This window comes from Hemitrygon akajei, chromosome 6 (genome assembly GCF_048418815.1).
Source record: "Hemitrygon akajei chromosome 6, sHemAka1.3, whole genome shotgun sequence".
In the NCBI taxonomy this organism is placed as follows: domain Eukaryota; kingdom Metazoa; phylum Chordata; class Chondrichthyes; order Myliobatiformes; family Dasyatidae; genus Hemitrygon; species Hemitrygon akajei.
Window position 1 is genome coordinate 127277305 of NC_133129.1, and position 20973 is coordinate 127298277.

At 38.1% G+C, this 20973-nt stretch overlaps 1 protein-coding gene across 4 annotated transcripts in view; it reads right to left on the bottom strand.

Annotated features, from left to right (window-relative positions):
• The window catches only part of kcnq1.1 (potassium voltage-gated channel, KQT-like subfamily, member 1.1), a 787687-nt gene that overhangs the window by 524305 nt on the left and 242409 nt on the right, over nt 1-20973 (bottom strand). For 3 of the 4 annotated variants that reach the window (XM_073049209.1, XM_073049206.1, XM_073049207.1), the window contains exons 7-11: nt 20799-20909; nt 16133-16228; nt 11927-12043; nt 11131-11278; nt 7113-7139 (exon numbers count right to left, since the gene is read on the bottom strand). In XM_073049209.1, the coding sequence (XP_072905310.1) occupies nt 7113-7139; nt 11131-11278; nt 11927-12043; nt 16133-16228; nt 20799-20909 (499 nt within the window). The remainder of the gene's footprint in view (nt 1-7112; nt 7140-11130; nt 11279-11926; nt 12044-16132; nt 16229-20798; nt 20910-20973) is intronic. The other variant, XM_073049208.1, reaches the window with a different exon arrangement.

The window sequence follows — 20973 nt, forward strand, 5'->3', positions numbered from 1 at the left end:
CTTACCATTACACAATGTGAAATGAGACAGCATTAATGAAAGAGACAAATCAAGAAACAATTATCAGTACATGGGTCTATTCCTGGTGGTTATACAGGAGTGAACCCATTTCCCATATATCTGCAGTAAATAATGATGTAAGCATAAAATAATGTAGTTATTGCCCAGATAATAGGTCACCTAATGAGAAAGGAGATTAATTAAGATTGAGGTGGATTTGTGGAATAAATTTAAATTATGAAAGTGGCAGGAACTTGATGTGGGATTGGAAAGCATTATTTCAAAAAAAAATTTTAATTTATTGAGCTACAACATGAAGTAGCCACCTTCAGGCCCTTTGAGCCATACCACCCAGCAAGCCGAATTAACTCCAGCTTCATCACGGGACAATTTACAAAGACCAATTAACCTACCAAAGAATACACCTTTGGACTGTGGGAAGAAACTGGAACACTCAGAGGAAACCCACGTGGTCACAGGGAGAACGTACAAACTCCTTACAGACGGCGGCAGGAACTGAACCTGGGCCGCTGGTACTGTAAAGCACTGTGCTAACTACTACGGGGCAGCAGTGCACCACAGTGGTTAGCACAACGCCTTATGGTATAGACAGCCCAGGTTCAAGTCCCACCACTGCTCCCTGTGAGGAGTTCGTACATTCTCCCTGTGACCGTGTAGCTTTCCTCCGGGTGCTCTGGTTTCCTCCCACAATCCAAAGACATACAATTTGGTAGGTTAATTGGTGACTGGATTTATTAAAAATCACTATTCATCTTTTAACATTAGAAAATTAATTAATATTGTTTATACCTCTTCATCTAAAATCCCAGAATGTGTCATTTCTTTAGATGACGAAAAAGCATTTGATAGAGTCGAATGGTCATATTTATTTAATACATTGCAACATTTTAATTTTAGTTCAAAATTTATATCATGGATTAAATTAATATATCAGAAACCTTTAGCTTCGGTCTTCACCAATAATCAAAGATCCCCTTTTTTTCAGTTATTTCAGGGTACAAGGCAAGGTTGTCCTTTAAGCCCTTTATTATTTGACATTGCTTTAGAACCCTTGGCTATAGCTATTCGTGAATCACCCAATATTTTAGGTATTACCCGTGGGGAGACGATGTATAAGGTATCATTATATGCGGATGATTTGTTATTATATATATCTGACCCTGAAAGATCTATTCCTGCTATTTCTTCTTTGCTTGCTCAATTTAGTAATTTTTCTGGATATAAATTGAATTTTAATAAGAGTGAACTTTTTCCATTAAATATGCATACTTCAATTTATAATCAGGTACCATATAGAATTGTTACAGATTATTTTACTTATTTAGGTATTAAAATTACTAAAAAACATAAAGATTTATTTAAAACTAATTTTTTGCCTTTAATAGATCAAATTAAGCAACTTGCTAATAGGTGGTCCCCACTATCTTTGTCTTTGGTAGGCAGAATTAATGCCATTAAGATGATGATACTACCTAAATTTCTATATCTATTTCAAGCATTACCAATTTTTATTCCTAAATCTTTTTTTGATATAGTTGACTCTAAAATATCTTCGTATTTGTGGCAGAACAAAAATCCTAGGCTAGGTAAAAAATATTTACAGAAGCCTAAGAAGGAGGGCGGCTTGGCTCTACCAAATTTAAGATTTTACTATTGGGCAGTTAATATACGGTATTTGATATTTTGGACACAAGAATCGACTACAGTTGCTGGCCCACAATGGGTAAATTTGGAATGTAAATCTGTGCAAGATTTCTCATTGATCTCAATCTTAGGATCTTCACTTCCTTTTTCGTTATTCAAAACGAATAAACAGATAACTAATCCTATAGTCAAGTATACATTACGAATCTGGTTTCAATTTCGTAAATTTTTTGGTTTGAATAAGTTTATGCTGTCAAGTCCTATAATATCTAACTACTTTTTCCGACCATCATCTATAGATCAAGCTTTTCTTTTATGGAAAACAAAAGGTATAACATGTTTTCGTGATCTGTTTTTGGATGATAACATTATGTCCTTTGAACAGTTATCTAATAAATACAATTTATCTAAAACCCATTTTTTTAGATATTTACAAGTTAGAAATTTTCTATATAATGAACTAAAGTCTTTTTCGAAAGAATGTCCATTGGACATTACAGAAAGAATTGTAGCTCTCAATCCTTGTCAAAAGGGCTTAGTAGCTATCATTTATAATATGATTATGAATGTACAACCAGATATATCAGAAAAAATTAAGAAGGAATGGCAGGAAGAATTGCATTGCCCTACATCTACTGAGCAATGGGAAAAATTTTTATCATTGGTAAACTCATCTTCTATCTGTGCTAAACATGCTCTAATACAATTTAAGGTTGTACATAGAGCTCACATGTCTAAAGATAAACTTGCTCGATTTTATTCTTATGTTAATCCAACCTGTGATAGATGTCATTCTGATATTGCTTCGTTGACCCATATGTTTTGGTCTTGTCCTTGTTTACAAAACTATTGGAAAGATATTTTTAATATTATTTCAAGAGTCTTAAATATTAATCTCCAACCACATCCTTTTACCGCAATTTTTGGTCTACCAATGATAGATAAGAAGCATTTATCCGCTTCATCCCAACGAATGATTGCATTTGTTACACTAATGGCTAGAAGATCTATTTTACTGAATTGGAAAGAAATTAACCCTCCAACTGTATTTCAGTGGTTTTCTCAAACTATTTCCTGTTTGAGTTTAGAAAAAATTAGAAGTGTGGTTTTTGATTCTTCAGTTAAATTTGAGGAAACTTGGAGACCATTTATTCAACATTTTCATATGAATTAAATGGTCTGATCCTGAACCTTATTGTTACTATCCTGAATTGTGTGGATGGAGGTTGGGAGTCATCGGCACTGCTGTATGTATTTAACATTATGCAATTGCCCATGTTGGTTAGTTTTTAGTTTTTTTTTTAGTTGGTTTTTTTTGGGGGGGTTTCTTTTCTTTTTTTTTCTTAATTCCTTTACATTATACTATGAGTTTGGGAGACTTTATGTATTGATTAATACATATTTGATTGTTAATTAATCTATTATGTACTCTCAAATGTTTTGTACTTATATTTTACTTATGTTTTTCTTAAAAATTAATAAAAAGATTTGAAAGGTAGGTTAATTGGTCATTGCAAATTGTCCCATGATTAGGCTAGGATTAAATTGGGGGCTGCTGAGTGGTGTGGCTTAAAGGGCTGGAGGGCCTATTCCACACTATATCTGAAGAAATAAATATATTAAGCATAAGAAGTGGGGAAGAAGAGGATCAGTTGTCAAAGAACACTTGATAGTGCAGCGTGATCGCCAAGCTTTTGCAAGGTCCACTATACAGAAGGAATGGGATGGGGCAGAGATGGTGTGGCATGGGCCCTGATATCCTTCCCTGGCACCACCAAGTACCAGGTGAAGTGTATCACTTCCCAATCCCCTAATATTTCTGAGAAAACTGGAGTAATGGCATTTGAGACATCTGGTAATTTTATTGTCAAGTAAGGCAGCATGAAAATTCATTGAATAGCAAATTATTTCTTCCATACAGCTCAAAACCATGTACTTATCTTTGGAAAGGCTTCATGGTTTAAATAAAAGTTGCACTCAGTTCTGGTTTCTCTATTATATTGAAGCTTGGGGGTGGGGGGATATAAAAGGGATTTCATGGGATGCTGCTTGAATTAGAGGCCATGTGCTGTAAGGAGAGGTTGGACAAACTTGTATTGTTATTTCTGAAGTGGCAGAGGCAGAGGCAACATCTGATTGAAGTTTGATTATGGAGGCATCGAAGTAGACAGCCAGTATCTTTGATCTTGGAATATCTAATATCAGAGGGGATGCATTTAATGTGAGCAGGGATAAGTTCAAGGGAGATGTGCAGGGCATTTTTTTTTACACAGAGAATGGTGGGTGTCTGGCATGTGCTGCCAGCAGTGGTTGTGGAAGTGGCATTTATGAGGTTCTTAGATCGGCACATGAATGTGCAGAGAATGGTGAGCTATGGCTCCCGTGTAGGGAGAACAGATTAGTTTAACCAGACAATAAATTACTAGTTTAATTAATTTGGCACAACATTGTGGGCTGAAGGGCATGTTCCTGTTCTTTACTATTCTATGTTCTAAAACTGAGGCTACGCAAAATTGACCACCTACAAAGCAAGGTCGATATGCGCCAAAACAAAATGAGCAATAAATGAGAAGAGGCGGCTCCTTCTTCTTTGAAAAAAATAAAAGCATGTGCTCCAACATGACAAATAATGACTTCAGCATTGGCCTACATTGATTGGTCAAATTATAATCTTTCCAGCTCTAAGTAAAATTCACAGTTAGGAAACAGGAATAAGCCATTTATCCCCATGAGCCTGTTGTGCTACTCAGTCAGCTTTTGACTAATCTCAATCCATATCCCACAACCTTCTGGTTGATAAATTTATATCATATTAGTAAATTTAAAAATTAATAGCTATCACAAACAATTGGTTGCTATTTGAGGAAGAGCATTCCAATTTCTAAGCTCCTTTGCACTTTTCTTATTTGTCTCTGCCTCTCATTTATAAACAATTGTGTAAACGTCTTAGACTCCCCTACCAACAGAAAGTTTCCCTCCATTCATACTATCAGATTCCCTTAATATCCTGAAGACCAAATAATCTCTTTACTATATAAAATCTAGAAAATGACACTGTGATCTGTGTAAATCCTCTTCGTTATATAATCCTAGGGGATTTTGTAATTTAGATCCATGCCTAATGATTCCTACTGAGGGAGTTGTGTCCAGAATTGCTCTCAGTACTCTAGCTGTCATCTAATCAGTAGAAAATTGAGTGTACCATGACCTCCACCTTCATAACTTCAGTCCTCGAGAAAGAAAGGCCAGCAGCTCTTTAGTTCTTTTATTCTCTGTAGTTGTGTATAATCTTTCAATAACCTGTTTGAATGGACTTCAGCATGAAACATTTAATCAGGTATGATGGGAATACAGATCTATAATTCCTTGAATTGGTGTCACAGGTTGATAGGGTATTACAGAGATCTTTGGCACATTGGTCTTCATAAATTGAAGTATTGAGTACAGGTGTTCTGTTTGTTTTGTTGAAGTTATATAAAATGTTGGTGAGGCCTAATTTGGAGTATTGTATGTAGTTCTGGTCACTTACCTACAAGAAAGATGTTAATAAGATTGAAAGTGTACAGTGAAAATTTACAAGGATGCTGTCAGGCTTTGAGGACCTGAGTTATAGGGAAAGATCGAATACATTAGGACTTTATTCCCTGGAGCATAGGAGAATGAGGGGAGATTTGATAGAGGCATATAAAATTTTGAGTGGTATAGACAGGACAAATGCAAGGAGTCCTTTTCCACAAATGAGAAAATCTGCAGATGCTGGAAATGCAGAGTTCTGCCAAAGGGTTTCGGCCCAAAATGTCGACTGTACTTTTTCCACAGATGCTGTCTGACCTGCTGAGTTCCTCTTGCATCTTGTGTGTGCTGCTCAGGCTTTTTCCAGAGAACCTGGGTGAGACTAAGTCATGGGTTAAGGGGGAAGTGTGAAATATTTAAGGGGAAATTTCTTCACAGAGGGTGGTGAGAGTGTGGAATGAGCTGCCATGAAAGTAGTGGATATGGGTTTGATTCTAACATTTAAAAGAAGTTTGGATAAGTACGTGTAAGAAAGCGTGGTATGAAGGGCTATGGTCCAGATACAATCGATGGGACTAGGGAGAATAATAGTTTGTTGGACAGAATAGATGGGTTGAAAGGCCCATTTATGAGGGCTGTAATGCTCTTTCATTCAGTGGACCTCTTTTGTTTCTAGATATTTACCATTTAGAAAATATTCTACTTTGCCTGCTTTATGTTGATCCATTTGCTGCAGTTTTTCCCATTCATTGAATTTGTTAGTCAGACCTGTAATGTGACTTAATGAGGGTCCAAGAAGAATCCTGTGGTACCTCAATGATTGGTTCTTTTTTGCTTTTAGCTTTTTATTCCTACTTTCCATTTTCTCCCATTTAGCTAATTTCAATGTCAGAACAGTAATATCCTTTCAGCTCCACAAGTTTCAACATTGGCGAAGAATTCTCAAAAGAACATTTCTAAATGCCTTGGAATATAAACATCTATAGTGTTGGGATCATCAGAACAGACATGACTGGAACAACATTCATTTCCTCTCGCCAATCAGATCCAGTGGACATAATTCTATCAATTATCACTGTTCCTGCCCTATCTTGTGCAAATCTTTACAAGGCATTGATGTACCTCCCAGCACTCAGCTGCCCAGGCATTCCTAGGTTGTCCATGGTGGTATGGCCAATTCATGGTGAGTACAGGGAGTATAGGGTGAGCTGGAAGATCAGTGGATGACCGTAGGTCATTCAAAATCTACTGATTAGTGAAGGCTGCTTGTACCCGCAGTTACAGTAGTAACTTCCAGTAGGGTCTTGGAAGTTCCGTACTCTATTGAGAGAAGATCTGTAAATTTCTATTAGATGGAAACAATCACCACCTGTTTAACAGCATTGCTTTATTAATTACTATTATTTTGCTTATGTTAACTTGAAAGAGTAGTTCCCCCATTCCATATTAATTTTTATGATGTGCAACACTCTGTCTTTTTCTGCTATTATAAATGGAGAGGTAATCATTCATCTTGTTGTCATTTCCTTATCTTACGTTAACCATCTTCAAGAGGTCCAAATGTTTCTTACTACCCTGTTGTTCCAAATCCTCTGATTAAAAATGCTGTGTTTTTGTTTTAGCAACAGAGGTCTTGACCTTTTCTGCTTCAGATAATAATTTCCTGGCATAGACCTACACTGCAGTCAATATTTGTACTTAGCAATGACACAAAAATAACAGAGAGAATGCACTGCTTTGGAACTTCATCTTAGAAATGGAGCATGCTTAATTCAGATTGCTGAACTTCACAAGTTTCTATAGCTCTAAACTAATCACCAAGACACAGTTTGCAAGAGACATCACCCACAGCACTTGTCACAGCACTGAAAGCGCCAGTTTAAAAATAACATACACATGTCTACAACCACAGTCTAGGACAGCTGGTAACTTACCAGTTGTTTTCAACATCTTTGCTTTTCCTGTATACTTGCAGAAATGGGAGAGAGGTTACAGACAGAGGAGTCACAGACAGAGAGAGATGGAAGAACAGTCAGAAAATTTCAATGTTGAACATATTCAAAACATTACAAAATACTTCATTTGCCTGGAGTTCCATGCGGATGCAAAAAAGCCGTATGATGAATTTGGAGTCTAAGTTTACTTGTAGGAGGTGACACTGATGTGATGGGAAAGCAGGAGCATCATGTTATAGCAGGGATGGGTTGGAGGTGTCTGCTAGCAAGATGTGGCATACAAAGCTTTAGCAAGATCACCTAACCAAATAGATTGTGTATAGATGCATCGGCCACTCGAGGTCAAACAAATGATGAAATTTCTTGTCCTATTCATCTTTTCTATGAACAAAAAACACTGCTGACCCATGTTGCACTTTGCTACAGGCATTTTTATTTATATTTTATTAATTTATTGACAGTATAATATTTTGGTTTATGTGCTGTGTGTGATATATGTTGTGTGGGTGCATTGTAGTCTGGAGGAACATTGGTTCATTTGGTTGTAGACATGTAAAGTCAAATGACAATAAACTTGAATTTGAACTTGGATGGGAAAGGGAACTGTAATGGTAGTGGTACTAAGGTGAGGTGGAGGGGAGGGGTGTGCTAGTGAAAGGAAGCCACTGCAGTATTGTTAACTGTGCTCCTTGGTTTTCTCTCCATAAGAAAAAAAAGAACAAAATTGATTGCCTTTTTTGGAAAATTAAGACAAATAAGACGAGTAATTGATATCAAATATACATTGGACTGTACTGATAAATGGTCTCCATTCTGATGATGTACCAAGGATGGAAATGGAACTTCCTTCATCTAAACCATCTCCCTCCTGTTTATTCTCCTTTAATTCACACTTACCTCTGGTCATTGCTTTCCCTCACTATGTGCACACTGTGACTGTTCTGCCCGGCTTGATCTTTTTTTTTTAACTCCAGCATGCCTCCTGACCCAGTCAGAAATGACTAACTCATTTTCCTCCTTTTCCATTTTTGTTTTTCTGTCCTTCATCCCACTTTGTGGTTTACCAGCACATAAAAAGTCTCTGCCACTTTTTCTATTGACACTAATTCCTATTATTTCCAGAGTCTATGCAAACTTCTCATATTGGGGTATCAGCAAAATATTTGGCACTTGTCTTACGTTTATTATCAAAAGCTAAAACACCAACATTCCCCAGTTCTATTACTGCATGACACACTTGTATAAAACCTGTAACATTCCACACTCGATAAACCTCACACAGAAAACCAGTGAAGTCCATAGCTGGATTGTAAGAATTCACTGGCCATAGGAGAGTCAGTTTTGTGATCCCCACTGATGCAGTATCAGAAAGATTAGCCGCACGCAAGTATAAAGTCTCATCAACTGTCCTCTAGCTTCTTTTCGACTCAAGCTTCTTAACAGAGATGCGATTAGTAAGGTTTATTTTCTAAATCCTCTCAGTGAATTGTATCAGTACAGATCTTAAAAAATGCATGAGCTTGCTTAAGGCATTTTATTGATAGTTTAATAATTTTTTTTATACCTCACCTTTGCTTTAAAAATTCATGCACCAAAATTCTATTTATTTATTTATTGAGCTACAGTGCAGAATAGGCCTTTCCAGCCTATTGAGCTGTGCCACCCAACAGTCTCCCAATTTAATTCGAGCCTAATCATGGGACAATTTACAATGATCGATTAACCTACCAAATGAAACATCTTTCGATTGTGGGAGGAAACCGGAGAACCAGGACGAAACCCACACAGTCATGGGGAGAACATATAAATTCCTTACTGCCAGTGGTGGGACTGAATATTGAGTACTAATTTGATCTCTAGGTAGCTCACTTAAGGTTCTATATCCTTATCAGAGGAAAGGTAAGTTGCTTGATACCAGGTTTCTCTATTTAATCTTAAACTCTCTAGACCCTCAATTTAGAGCTTCAAATAAACTACGTATCTCCTTTCATTGAAGACAGTAACATTGAAAATAGCAAGATGCAAATCTATAGGAAAAGTTGACAGCTGCAAGTAACACAGATAAAATCAGCTTATACATCTTAAAGTGTTTTTTAGACTGACACACGCTCAAGCAACAATGGGTACACATACTGGGATTATTGTTGTGGAAGATTCTGTTGGAATACCTGTTCAACTTGTTCACTATGCTATATAAAAATACATTTAAAATGTCGTGAATTTGCAAATGAATAAAGTAATGAAGTTTTCACTATTTTACTCATGAATTGAAATTGAAATTAAATGGTGGCCAATTTAGTTTTGTGAGAAAGTAATGAGCATTTGCACGCTAGCTCTGCAGAGCAAAATTTCTACACTCAAAATAGAAAATATATACTAAATATAGGAACTGCTCAAATCACACTGCATTTTTCAACTTAACTTCAGAAGTCACAGAACAACTGAGAGGACTGGCCAGTAAAAGATGAAGCACATGTTCCCTTTTACTTTTTGCTTTTTGACATTTAACATTCAAAGTCATGGCTGATCTATTGCCTGAAGTCTGCCATTCCTCATGCATCCTTGTGAAAGTTGATTTTGTTTGACTTCAAAACTTTATCAGCTCAGCAATTGAGTGTCTACAGATGCAGAATTCCAAAGATTCACAGAACTTTGAGTGAAGAAATTTCTTCTTATCTCATTACTATACGGCAAACATTATTCATGACTATGCTCCCTTGAGATATAATTTCTAGCCACAGGAAGTACCCTCTCAAGATATAGTTCTGTTTCAAGGAGAAAAACAATCTGATAATTTTATGGCATATCATATGGGTGACTTAATGCACACTTACTGACAATTTTTTTTCTTTAAAGACAGATCTAGTATTTCATGCTTGATTTTAAAATACTTGACCCTCAATTTTCAAGATATGGTAAATTCCTTCATCCTTCTTAACATACAGCGATATCATTCCCTAACATTAATAGCTTCACCATTGCTGTCTGTTTGATTAGTTGCCAAGGCCTTGTGCTTTGAAATTGCCACCTTATAAATCCCACCACTTTTCAATCTTTCTTTCCTCCTTTATGGCATCTTTTTAAATCCTAGAAACTTTAGGACAGCTTCCTCTTGCTTCATGGCAGTCCTGTCAAATGACTTTATAGATCTCTTTTGCTATATTAAACATTCTATTTAAAAGTTAATTGTTGAGAATAATAGAGAAGTGAATTCTTTGCCTTCATTGGTTAAGAAAACATGTTCTGGTCTTTTTAAGCAATTACTTTTAGACAAAATAATTCATGGTTGAGCCATTTTAAGAATTTATTTAATTTACAGTCTATATTTAACTGGTAGTGAAGATTTACTGTGTATTGGAGAACCAGTATGCTTAATGGATCATTTCAGCAATAGGAAAACTAACCTAAGCAAACTGGACCACACTCATATATATATATATGTATTAGATCCTTAGATGTTCAAAGTGTTATGTAATTAAATGCTTGGCCTCTCTTTTTTAATTAAAAGCAGCTCATTTTAAAAGGATAAAATATCATAATATTTATGGACGTTTACTTAAAATATTTTTCTGAATGTTGCTAATTGTGGGACTTTTCCAAATGTTCTTAGCTTTCCAAACACATCTGAAACATTTACATGACTGCACATGATAACCTGGTTATCAAGTTGAATGAATTGGTTTGGTTCATCTCAACAGTAAAAAGATTGTTCAAATATTTCCCAGAAACTAAAGCTGCAGATGTGGGAAATTTGAAAGAAAAACAGAAATGCTCAACACATCAGGTAACCTCCGCGGGGAAAGAAACAAAAATTCATTCTGAATTGTTAGCCCTGTTTCTTCCACAAATGTTGCCTGATCTGCTAAATAAATTCAGCATGGTCCATTTTGATTCTAAATATTTGTTGAGGCTATGTTGAATTCATCAACTACCTCATTGGGGGGTTATTGACTAATATGACAACAATTGTCTACTTACATTTGATTATCTCTCCTACCTGATGAATCGTATCCATCGATATTTGAATTTTCATATTTCTTGTCATCCTTATCGACAACATAGTTATACGTGACATTGGGCACATTCAGTGATTTCTCAGAATTCAATCCGTTGTCTTTATCAGACTTCATTCTCTTTCTTTTCACCTAAAAATGTCAAGCAGTCAACAACATTGTTAGTCAAACAGTTTTACAATTCTTTTGATAAAGCTTTCCTAAGTGCACATCCAGAGTGGGACAGGAATGAAAGGGTGTGTAAAACTAAGTCAGGTGTGTGTGCGTATGGTGGCATGACACTTAGAGCATTTTTCTGAAACAAAATTAGTTATCGTGTCTGGGTAAGCTTTGCCTTATAGGTTTCTATAACTCAGAAACAGGTTTTTCACCCTGACTAAGTTCAAGTCCATCAAGAATACATTTACTAAACTAATTCTATTTCATTCACCTCAAATTTCCAAGAACTCCCTCCAGATTCTACCACTCTCTTACACAATAGAGGCAATTTACAGTAGTCAATTAACCTACCAACCCTCACGTCTTTGGAATGTGAGAGGAAACTGGTACACCCAGAGGAAACCCACACATTTGCAAGGAGAATGTGCAAACTCTTCATAAATTACTTCAAAAGACAAGACTGAACCTGGGTTACTGAAGCTCTGAGACAACCTCTCTACTAGCTTTACCATTTTACCATGCTATAAAGGAAAATAGGAAAAGGACCAAGAGGGGTAGATAAAGGAAGGCAAGAGTTGAGAAGGATGATGTAAAAGAAAGAGAATAGAAGATTGTTATTACCACTGATTTCTTTGTCTTTGGACTTGGAGATGGAACATAGAGTTTGCTAGGTTGCCGAACATACATTTTCCATGTTGCAGATTCATGGTTTTCTGCTGCATAGCACCTCCATGATGTCTAAATGGAACAAAATCAATAAAGCTGCTTAAAATCTTTTGAACTAGGAGCAGGGCAAAGGCACAAATGATTCAAATTCCTGAAAAGTTCATTTTGCATTGATACTGCCTGACCTTCTGAGGATTTTCTGCATTTATATTTTTTCCTTACAATGAAGTTTGGTATTTATACTGAATTCATTTGTTGCAACGTTCAGAACAAATTATTTCACAATTATGTGTTGATTAAGTGTCAGAGATGCAAATGCTCTCAAATCTGAAGATCAGCTCACTCATTATTCCTCAAACCTGGTAAACAAATTCAAAATGTCCACCATCTCCAGCAAAAACATAAGCTCTGTGAATTATCATCGTATCAGCAACTGAAAATAAATCACACTTGAAAACAGGCTCGAAACAGAACTGCTGCAGCTTGGAAATTAATCATTGGCTAGTTAAATTCATGCTGGATCTTCATGGACAATCAACTCCTACCCTGTAATCCTGCAAATTATTTCAACTTTCTCTTGAGTAATTCCCTTTTAGTTTCTCTACTTGGCTCTGTTTCCACAAACTTTTCCAAATTCCAAATTGTTTGTAAGACTGTAGTTGTTTCTCTTGTCTCAACATATCGCTTGCACAGCTGTTTGGATTTGACCTTCCTCAGTCTTGAACCCATCACTAACAAGAATGCTCACGCTGCTAACTTTATCTACAACCCCCCCCCCCCCCATGACATTCCTGTCAAATTTCCTCCCAATATCCTTCACATCAGTTCAGTTTTAATTTTACAAAGTGGCTGTTAAATTTCAGAACTATTTATTTCTTTTTTCTGACTCTACTGAAATAGTCATGAGATTATTGTGTATGGGGAAGATTTATCAATTCGTTTTCTACCATCAAGCATATCTAGATTCCCCCATTGACACTTCAATTTAACCCTTGATTGTACGGTTTTATATAACTACAAGTACACTACTTCGTTTACTCCATTTATTATTTCATTCAATAAATGAAAAATGTCCTCATAACAGTTCAAAGTTTAATACTGCATTATACTGAAGAATCTAAAACCGATCTGGAAAGAAGTTGTGAAGGTAATGTTGTCCAATCAAAGCAAAGACTAATTTCAAAGGAGTAGAAGAACCACACACTTTGGATCTTTCACTCTTTGTTACACTAGGGAACGGTTTCCCTCTATCTCCGCAAAAGGTCCCTTTCCTTCCTCTTCATTTGGATGACTGTGATCTAGCTCTGCATTTGATTGTACTTTGCCCACTTTCCAGGACCATCTAGCTGGTTACATCTTTCTACAAAAACATTGCTTGAGAAAATAGCTGGACATCCTATTACTCATACCATTATTTCTTCGTTTCCCATATTAATACACTCTACTGCCACACATACCAAACTTTCCCTTTGTTTGCAGGCAGTGTGAGTAAGTGCTGGCAGACTATCATAGGAGAATATTAAAAAGCAGGTCAGAAATGCATTAAGAAGGTATATCTGGCAAAATTAATACAATATAAAATTTTTGTTCTTGCAAAATGACTTTATTTCCTGTTGTTGTTCATAATTTACTCACAAATCATTTGTGTGTACCGTAATGACAATAGAGCAGCTTCTTACAAAATAAATTAAAGTGCCTTGACTTATCTTTAACATCATACAGACCACAATTTTTGAATTAGAGCTACAGGTAGGATTACTTTACTTTATTGTCACCAAACAATTGATACTAGCACGTACAATCATCACAGCGATATTTGATTCTGCGCTTCGCGCTCCCTGAAGTACAAATCGAAGTAAATATAATAAAAATTTAAATCATAAATCATAATTAGAAAATAGAAAAGGGAAAGTAAGGTAGTGCAAGTCAGGTCCAGATATTTGGAAGGTACGGCCCAGATCCGGGTCAGGATCCGTTCAGCAGTCTTATCACAGTTGGAAAGAAGCTGTTCCCAAATCTGGCCATACGAATCTTCATGCTCCCGGAGGGAAGAGGGACAAAAAGTGTGTTGGCTGGGTGGGTCGTGTCCTTGATTATCCTGGCAGCACTGCTCCGACAGCGTGTGGTGTAAAGTGAGTCCAAGGATGGAAGATTGGTTTGTGTGATGTGCTGAGCTATGTTCACCATCTTCTGCAGCTTCTTCCGGTCTTGGACAGGACAACTTCCATACCAGGTTGTGATGCACCCTAGAAGAATGCTTTCTACGATGCACCTATAAAAATTAGTGAGGGTTTTAGGGGACAGGCCAAATTTCTTCAGCTTTCTCAGGAAGTAAAGGCACTGGTGATCCTTCTTGGCAGTGGACTCTGCTTGGTTAGACCAAGTCAGGTCATTTGTGATATTCACCCCGATGAACTTAAAGCTTTTGACCTGTTCCAACTGCGCACCACCGATATAGATGGGGTCGTGCGGTCCACTACTCCTTCTGAAGTCAACAACCAATTCCTTCATCTTGCTGACGTTGAGGGATAGGTTATTGTCTTCGCACCATGCCACCAGGTTCTTAATTTCCTCTCTGTACTCAGACTCATCATTATCCAAGATACGGCCTACAATTGTGGTGTCATCAGCAAACTTATATATTGAGTTCGATGGAAACTTGGCTACACAATCATGGGTGTACAGTGAGTACAGCAGGGGGCTGAGTAAATAGCCTTGTGGGGCACCGGTGCTCAGAGTGATTGTAGAGAAGTGCTTGTCCCCTATTTTTACAGCCTGGGTCCTGTCTGTGAGGAAGTTGAAGATCCAGCTACAGATCTGAGTGCTAAGACCCAGGTTCCGGAGCTTAGGAATCAGTTTATTTGGAATGATGGTATTAAAGGCAGAGCTGTAGTCAATGAAAAAGAGCCTTACATATGCGTCTTTATTCTCCAGGTGTTCTAAGGAGGAATGTAGTGCCAGAGAGATGGCATCTGCCGTTGACCTGTTGCTCCGGTAGGCGAATTGCAAAGCGTTGAGGTTGACCGGTAGGTTATGGTTGATGTGTGCAATAACCAATCGCTCGAAGCACTTCATAGCAATTGATGTCAGAGCCACAGGTCGATAGTCATTCAGGCATGCCACCTTGCTTTTCTCCGGCACCGGGATTATCGTTGCCTTCTTAAAACACGAGGGGATCTTAGACTGAAGCAGGGAGCAGTTGAAGATGTCAGCAAACACTCCAGCTAGCCTGCTTGCACAGGCCCGGAGAACCCATCCCGGGATGCCATCTGGAGCCGTCGCCTTCCTTGGATTTATCTTCAGGAAGGCTCTTCTAACGTCTTCCTCGGTGACGATGAATCTCGATGCCACCAGGTCTGGTTCATCCAGAGGGGGCGGGACGCTCCTCTTTTGTTCGAATCTTGCATAGAATACGTTAAGTTCATCAGGAAGAGAAGCGCTACAGTTATTGATATTCCCAGCCTTTTCTTTGTGCCCAGTGATCTCATTTAGACCCTGCCATAGTCTACTGACATCCCTCTGGTTAGCGTAGGTTTCCAACTTGGCTCGATATTGCCTCTTGGTGCCCTTACTGGCTTTCTGGAGTTCACGCCTGGCTTCCATGTAGTGACTGGTATCCCAAGACCTAAAAGCCGCAGCTCTAGCCTTCAAAAGGGACTGGACCTCATAATTCATCCAAGGTTTCCGGTTAGGGAATAACCTGGATCGTCTTGCCAGACACACGGTCCTCTGTGCACTTCCAGATAAAGTCCGTGACAGCTGAGGCATACTCATCGAGGTTAGCTGCCGAGTCCTTGAATACTAACCAGTCCACCGATTCAAAGCAGTCACGGAGGACCTCATCCGTTTCCTCTGTCCAACATGACACCGCTTTGGACACCGTGACCTCCCGCTTCAGTTTCAGATTAAGAGTAACATCAGAACAACATTTAAATAAAATATTACATTTTCTAAAGTTTCCGGAAAGAAATAAAATCTGCTGATGGAAATTAAATCTCGTGGGTAAATAACCTGATTACAATGATCTCAAAAAGCCAAATCAAACTGTCATATCAAAGTAGGTTTTTTTAGACAGTAGAACTTCAGTCATTTTTAATTCCCCAAATGTTAGAGCGTCAGATTATATTCAGTACATAAATTGATTAATAAACCATGATGTACCTGAATAAGAGAAGCGGCTGCTGGAATCTGACGGTTAAAATGCTTCTGTCGCTGCTTTTGTTGAACTTTGAGAGCAAAACCCGAACCGAGAATCCCCTGGTTGGCAGAAGAGAAGAAAATCAAGTTGCTTGTGTAGGTTTTAATATTGAAGAATTTAGAATGAGTGCAATGGGATAGGTGTAGAGTGTGCTGATCAATAACAGGTCAATATTGAGGCTTTGCTGCAGGCAACCATCCTTTCACCTATCTTAACATTTAATTACTTTTTTTATCATCTGTTTGTCTAAGAGCATCAGTACTTTTCATCTTCACTGCTTCTTGTTGTAGTGGGCTTCAGATTCTAGGGAATTTCCAATGAGTTAACTGTCCTAGTTCATTAAGTGAACTTACAAACCGGACACTGCACCAAGTTATCCAGGAATGCCAAAGGCTTAGGTGTTGACTTCCCATCTTTGCTGCCTTGACTGGAGAAACAACAAGCTGATGCTCGTAGAGCTGTGCCTTGAAAAGTGTTCTGGGCAAAAGAATGTGATGAGCTTTGAGCAGATTTGGGACAAATTAGTGAACAGCTGGGCAAAAGGAAAACACCTGTTCAGCCAATCCCAAGCACTCAGGGAGTCCTAAAAACTGATACAGGCTCTGGGAGTACTTTTGACTCACTGAATTCCTGAACCTTTTTCTAGCAAGACCAGGTCATCACAGTCTAACATAGATGAAGGCCAATGCCATTACCCTAATGGGGTCATAGAGGAAGTTTCCCAGAATTTATTTCACCTTTCTTTTGGTGTTCAATCTGATTATTTGACCCATAGTAATTATAGTAGGTTGGTACAGCATGGCAAAAAGCTGTGATACCAGAGTGCTTACACCATTGCTTCTCATAGTAAATGTGTTTGCATTGCTCGCATTGTGAAGGAATTGATTATTACTGGACTGACCACTTCCTAATTTGCTCTGTCACCTTCAAAACACTGCAATCAAAGGTCTGACAAAAGATCAATATCAAATCCATAACAAAGCCAATTTCTATGAAAACTGGTGTCCAACAAGATGGATTCATTGCCCTAATATCTCTCAATGTCTCTCTCACAATGTTGTGCTTCACCTCCAACAAATTAGCTGATCTTCAGAACTAATGGGAAAGTAAGGTGACAACATTTTAGAGCCAAAGTGTGCAGATGACACTTGCATTTGCGCACACTCAGTTGCTGAGCTTCAAGACAATGCCAACTGAAACACTGAACCATATCAGAGGATGGACCTTGTAATCAACATTATCAATACAATGATTCTCCACTAACCTTCTCATGCTGCACCACATCACCACACAATACTAATTTCAGAATTAGACCCTGGAAAAGAAGGACTACTTCTTCAGGGGTCACCCCTCAGTGAAGTCAGACATCAACAATGCCTTCAATGTGCCAACACAGCCTTTGGTTCATCTGAAGATCAGGGCACTAAACTCATTGACCACCAGCCATCCTCTATGATGATTTCAGTCATCACTCACAACTCTCTGCTTAAAAAATTACCCCTGACATCTCCTGTCCCTAGCCTTGACTTTGTAATATCCTTCAAATTCACAGGAATGATAAATTAACTAACATCAGAATCCTCTCCCAGGACAATATCCACAGCACTGTAATCCAAGTTATAGTCAACTGACATGGCCAGCGACATTGTTCACTTCCTAACACAAAGCTCCCAAATGGCACACTTTGTTCCAAGCTGTGTCTAGAGAAGAGATTACCAGGCATGTAAAAAAAATACAGAAGGGTGTGCTCAAAGCTTCCTTGAAGAAATGAAACATTTGCTCGTTTGCTCAAAATCTCTGGCCCATGATTGCTCTGAGTGGAGGACCGATTGCAACAGTATAGATGACCATAAGTCCATTAAGTTCTGTGTGGGTAGTAGAAGGTGTGTACCACCTCACAAGCTCTCCACCCCACAACCCATCAGACACCTCCTGCACCCATCTGCGGAAGTGCATAAACCACAAGAGAACTAACTGAATTACTGGAGAACAAGTCATCATCGATCCTGAGGCACTGCCTAAAAAGAGCAAAAATATATTGGTTGAAGACCACTTTACATCTAGGGTATTCTGGTTAAACATTATATCATTATCAAGTCATCAAAAGCTTGGTTTTGATAGAACATAGAACGGTACATCACAGGACCTTTCAACCCACAATGTAATGTCAACCAAATTAAATTAATAATCAAATGTCCAACCGTTAATTCCTTCTGCCTTTACAATGTCCATATCCATCCATTTCCTGTACATTCATGTGCCTAACTAAGAACCTCTTGTGTGTCTCAGTCATATTTGCTTCTACCATGACTCTCTTGGCAGCACATTCCGGGCACCAATACATGTCCTGCACATCTCCTTTGAACCTAACTCCTTCCAACATTAAATGCATGTCTTCTAGTATTAAATAATTCATCACTGGGAAAAGGATATGGCCTACTCCATCTATGCCTCTCATAATCTTATGAACCCCTATCAAATCTCTCTTCTTCCTCTGCTGCTCCTGAGAAAACAAGTCCAATTTTGTCCATCTTCTCCTTAGAGCACATGCCCTCTGATCTGGACAGCATCCCGCTAAACCTCTTCTGCATTCTCTCCAGAGCCTCTACTTCCTTCCTATAATGGGGTGACCAGAACTGTATGCAATATTCCAAATGCAACCTGACTAGAGTTTTATAAAGCTGCACTACCATTTCCTGACTTGTGAACTCAGAGTCTCCACTAATAAAGGCCATATGTCTTTTTAACCATCCTATCAATCTGTGTAGCCACTTTCAGGGAGTTAAGGACTTGGAAACCAATATCACTCTGCACATCAACATTGACAAGGCTCTTGCTATTAACAGTGTACTGTCCCTTTACATTTGATTTCCTAAAGTGGGTTAAGCTCCATCTGAAATTTCTTTGCCCATATCCTCAGCTGATGTATCTCCCCGTATCGTTTTGTTGTCTTCTAGGCTATCAACAACATTACCAATCTTTGTATCATCTGCAACTTATGATTCCACCTATCTACATTTTCATCCAGGGCAGTTATATACATCACAAACAACAGAGGTCCCAGTATGGATCACTGTGTAACACAAGTAGTCACAGACCTCCAGCCAGAATAAGTCCCATCAATCTCTCCCCTCTCTCTTCTATGGGCAATCCGATGCTGAATCCAAACAGCCAATTCATAGTAGATTCCATGTATCTTAATCTTCTGGATGACCCTCGCATGAGAGACCTTGTCAAGCTCCTTACTAAAATCCATTTGGAAAAATTCCATACTTTTATCTTCGAATCATCACCTCCTCATAAACTCAATCAAATTAGTTACAAACAACTTGCCCCCACACAAAGCCATGCTGACTGTACCTAATTAGGCTGTGGTTTTCCAGATGCTCATAACTCCTGTCCCTATTTTTTAGGTTTTAACCTATTGGTTAAGTGGCTGAGCCGTTTATTTTGTTCCTTCTGAGTGAGTGCATTTGTGACATTGTCCCTGATTGGTCAGTATCAGAAACAGGTCTATTATCACTGGCGTACAACCTGTCATGAAATTTGTTGTTTTACAGTGCATTGCAATACATACAAATTACTAAATTACCACAAGAATATATTAAAAAATTGTGCAAAAACAGAGCAAGATAGTAAGGTAGTGTTCATGGGTTGAAAGACTCTTCAGAAATCTGAATAGTGCAACTCCTTCCTTCCCAGCCCCACAATCTTTTATCTCCTTCTCTGCCTCTTTAAAACTTGATACTGTATCTAGTTTATCCATACGTCTGCCCACCATCTACCTTTCACCATGATAGCAGCTTCGTACCCAAGCTTTTCCCAGATACCTCTTTGCCTTTATTCCAAGACTTGCAAACAAGGCTGGGAATTTGAATATCCGCTTAACCAGAAGTCAGTACACATCAGCAAATATAGAGGTTATAGTTCAATGGGATCCTGTGAACACGTGACAACATGGTTTTTGAATTTATGGGAGCTGGGAGGGGCAGGGCAGAGCTGAGGTAGATGAGAGTACATTAGTACATTAGTACAAAGAAGGGATCCAGATGCTCCACGACTGCTGGACTAAGTGTGAAAATGTAGGAAAAATAAATGTGCTAGGTTTTCTGAAATTGACTCCTTCTACCTTAGGCCACGAGCTTATCAATCACCCCTCGTATATTGAGGAATCAATTATTGTCTATATAAAAATAACAATTATTTTCCAGATCATTTGTTAAAATTTTTTAACATAACTGAATCTTTTGATTTCAAAAGTAATCACTCCTTGTAAGTTTCAATGGAGTAGTTTGCTTGCTAACATCATTTCTTTTTAGGCATTTAAACACTTAAATGTTTTCAATGCAAGTCAATGCAATAATTATTATAGGGCATAAGTATGTTTGTTTGGCAGGTGTACTGGTTATAAAGGAGAGGCCAGTGGTGATATCCAGTTTTTTGTTATTGTTGGGAAGTCCATGTCCTATTCCTCTTGGATAACAAGAGTTAGTGTAATTCAAACAAAATGACATAACTTTCTCAATTTCTTTTTTATCTTTGACAGGAATGAATGCACAGATAGAAGATAATTCATGTTTCAGGTAATCAGAGCAATAAACTGATGACTAAATTCAGGCAAACACTTACCGCAGGAAGAGCGAAGAAGGAAATTGCAAATACAGAGAAGCAGGAAGCAATGGTTCTGCCAATCCAAGTCTGAGGGACTTTATCTCCATATCCAATTGTTGTAACAGTTACCTGATTAGGAAGAGATCAGCAAGTGAATTTTCAAGTTACTGTTAAGGAATATTCTGCAATAGAA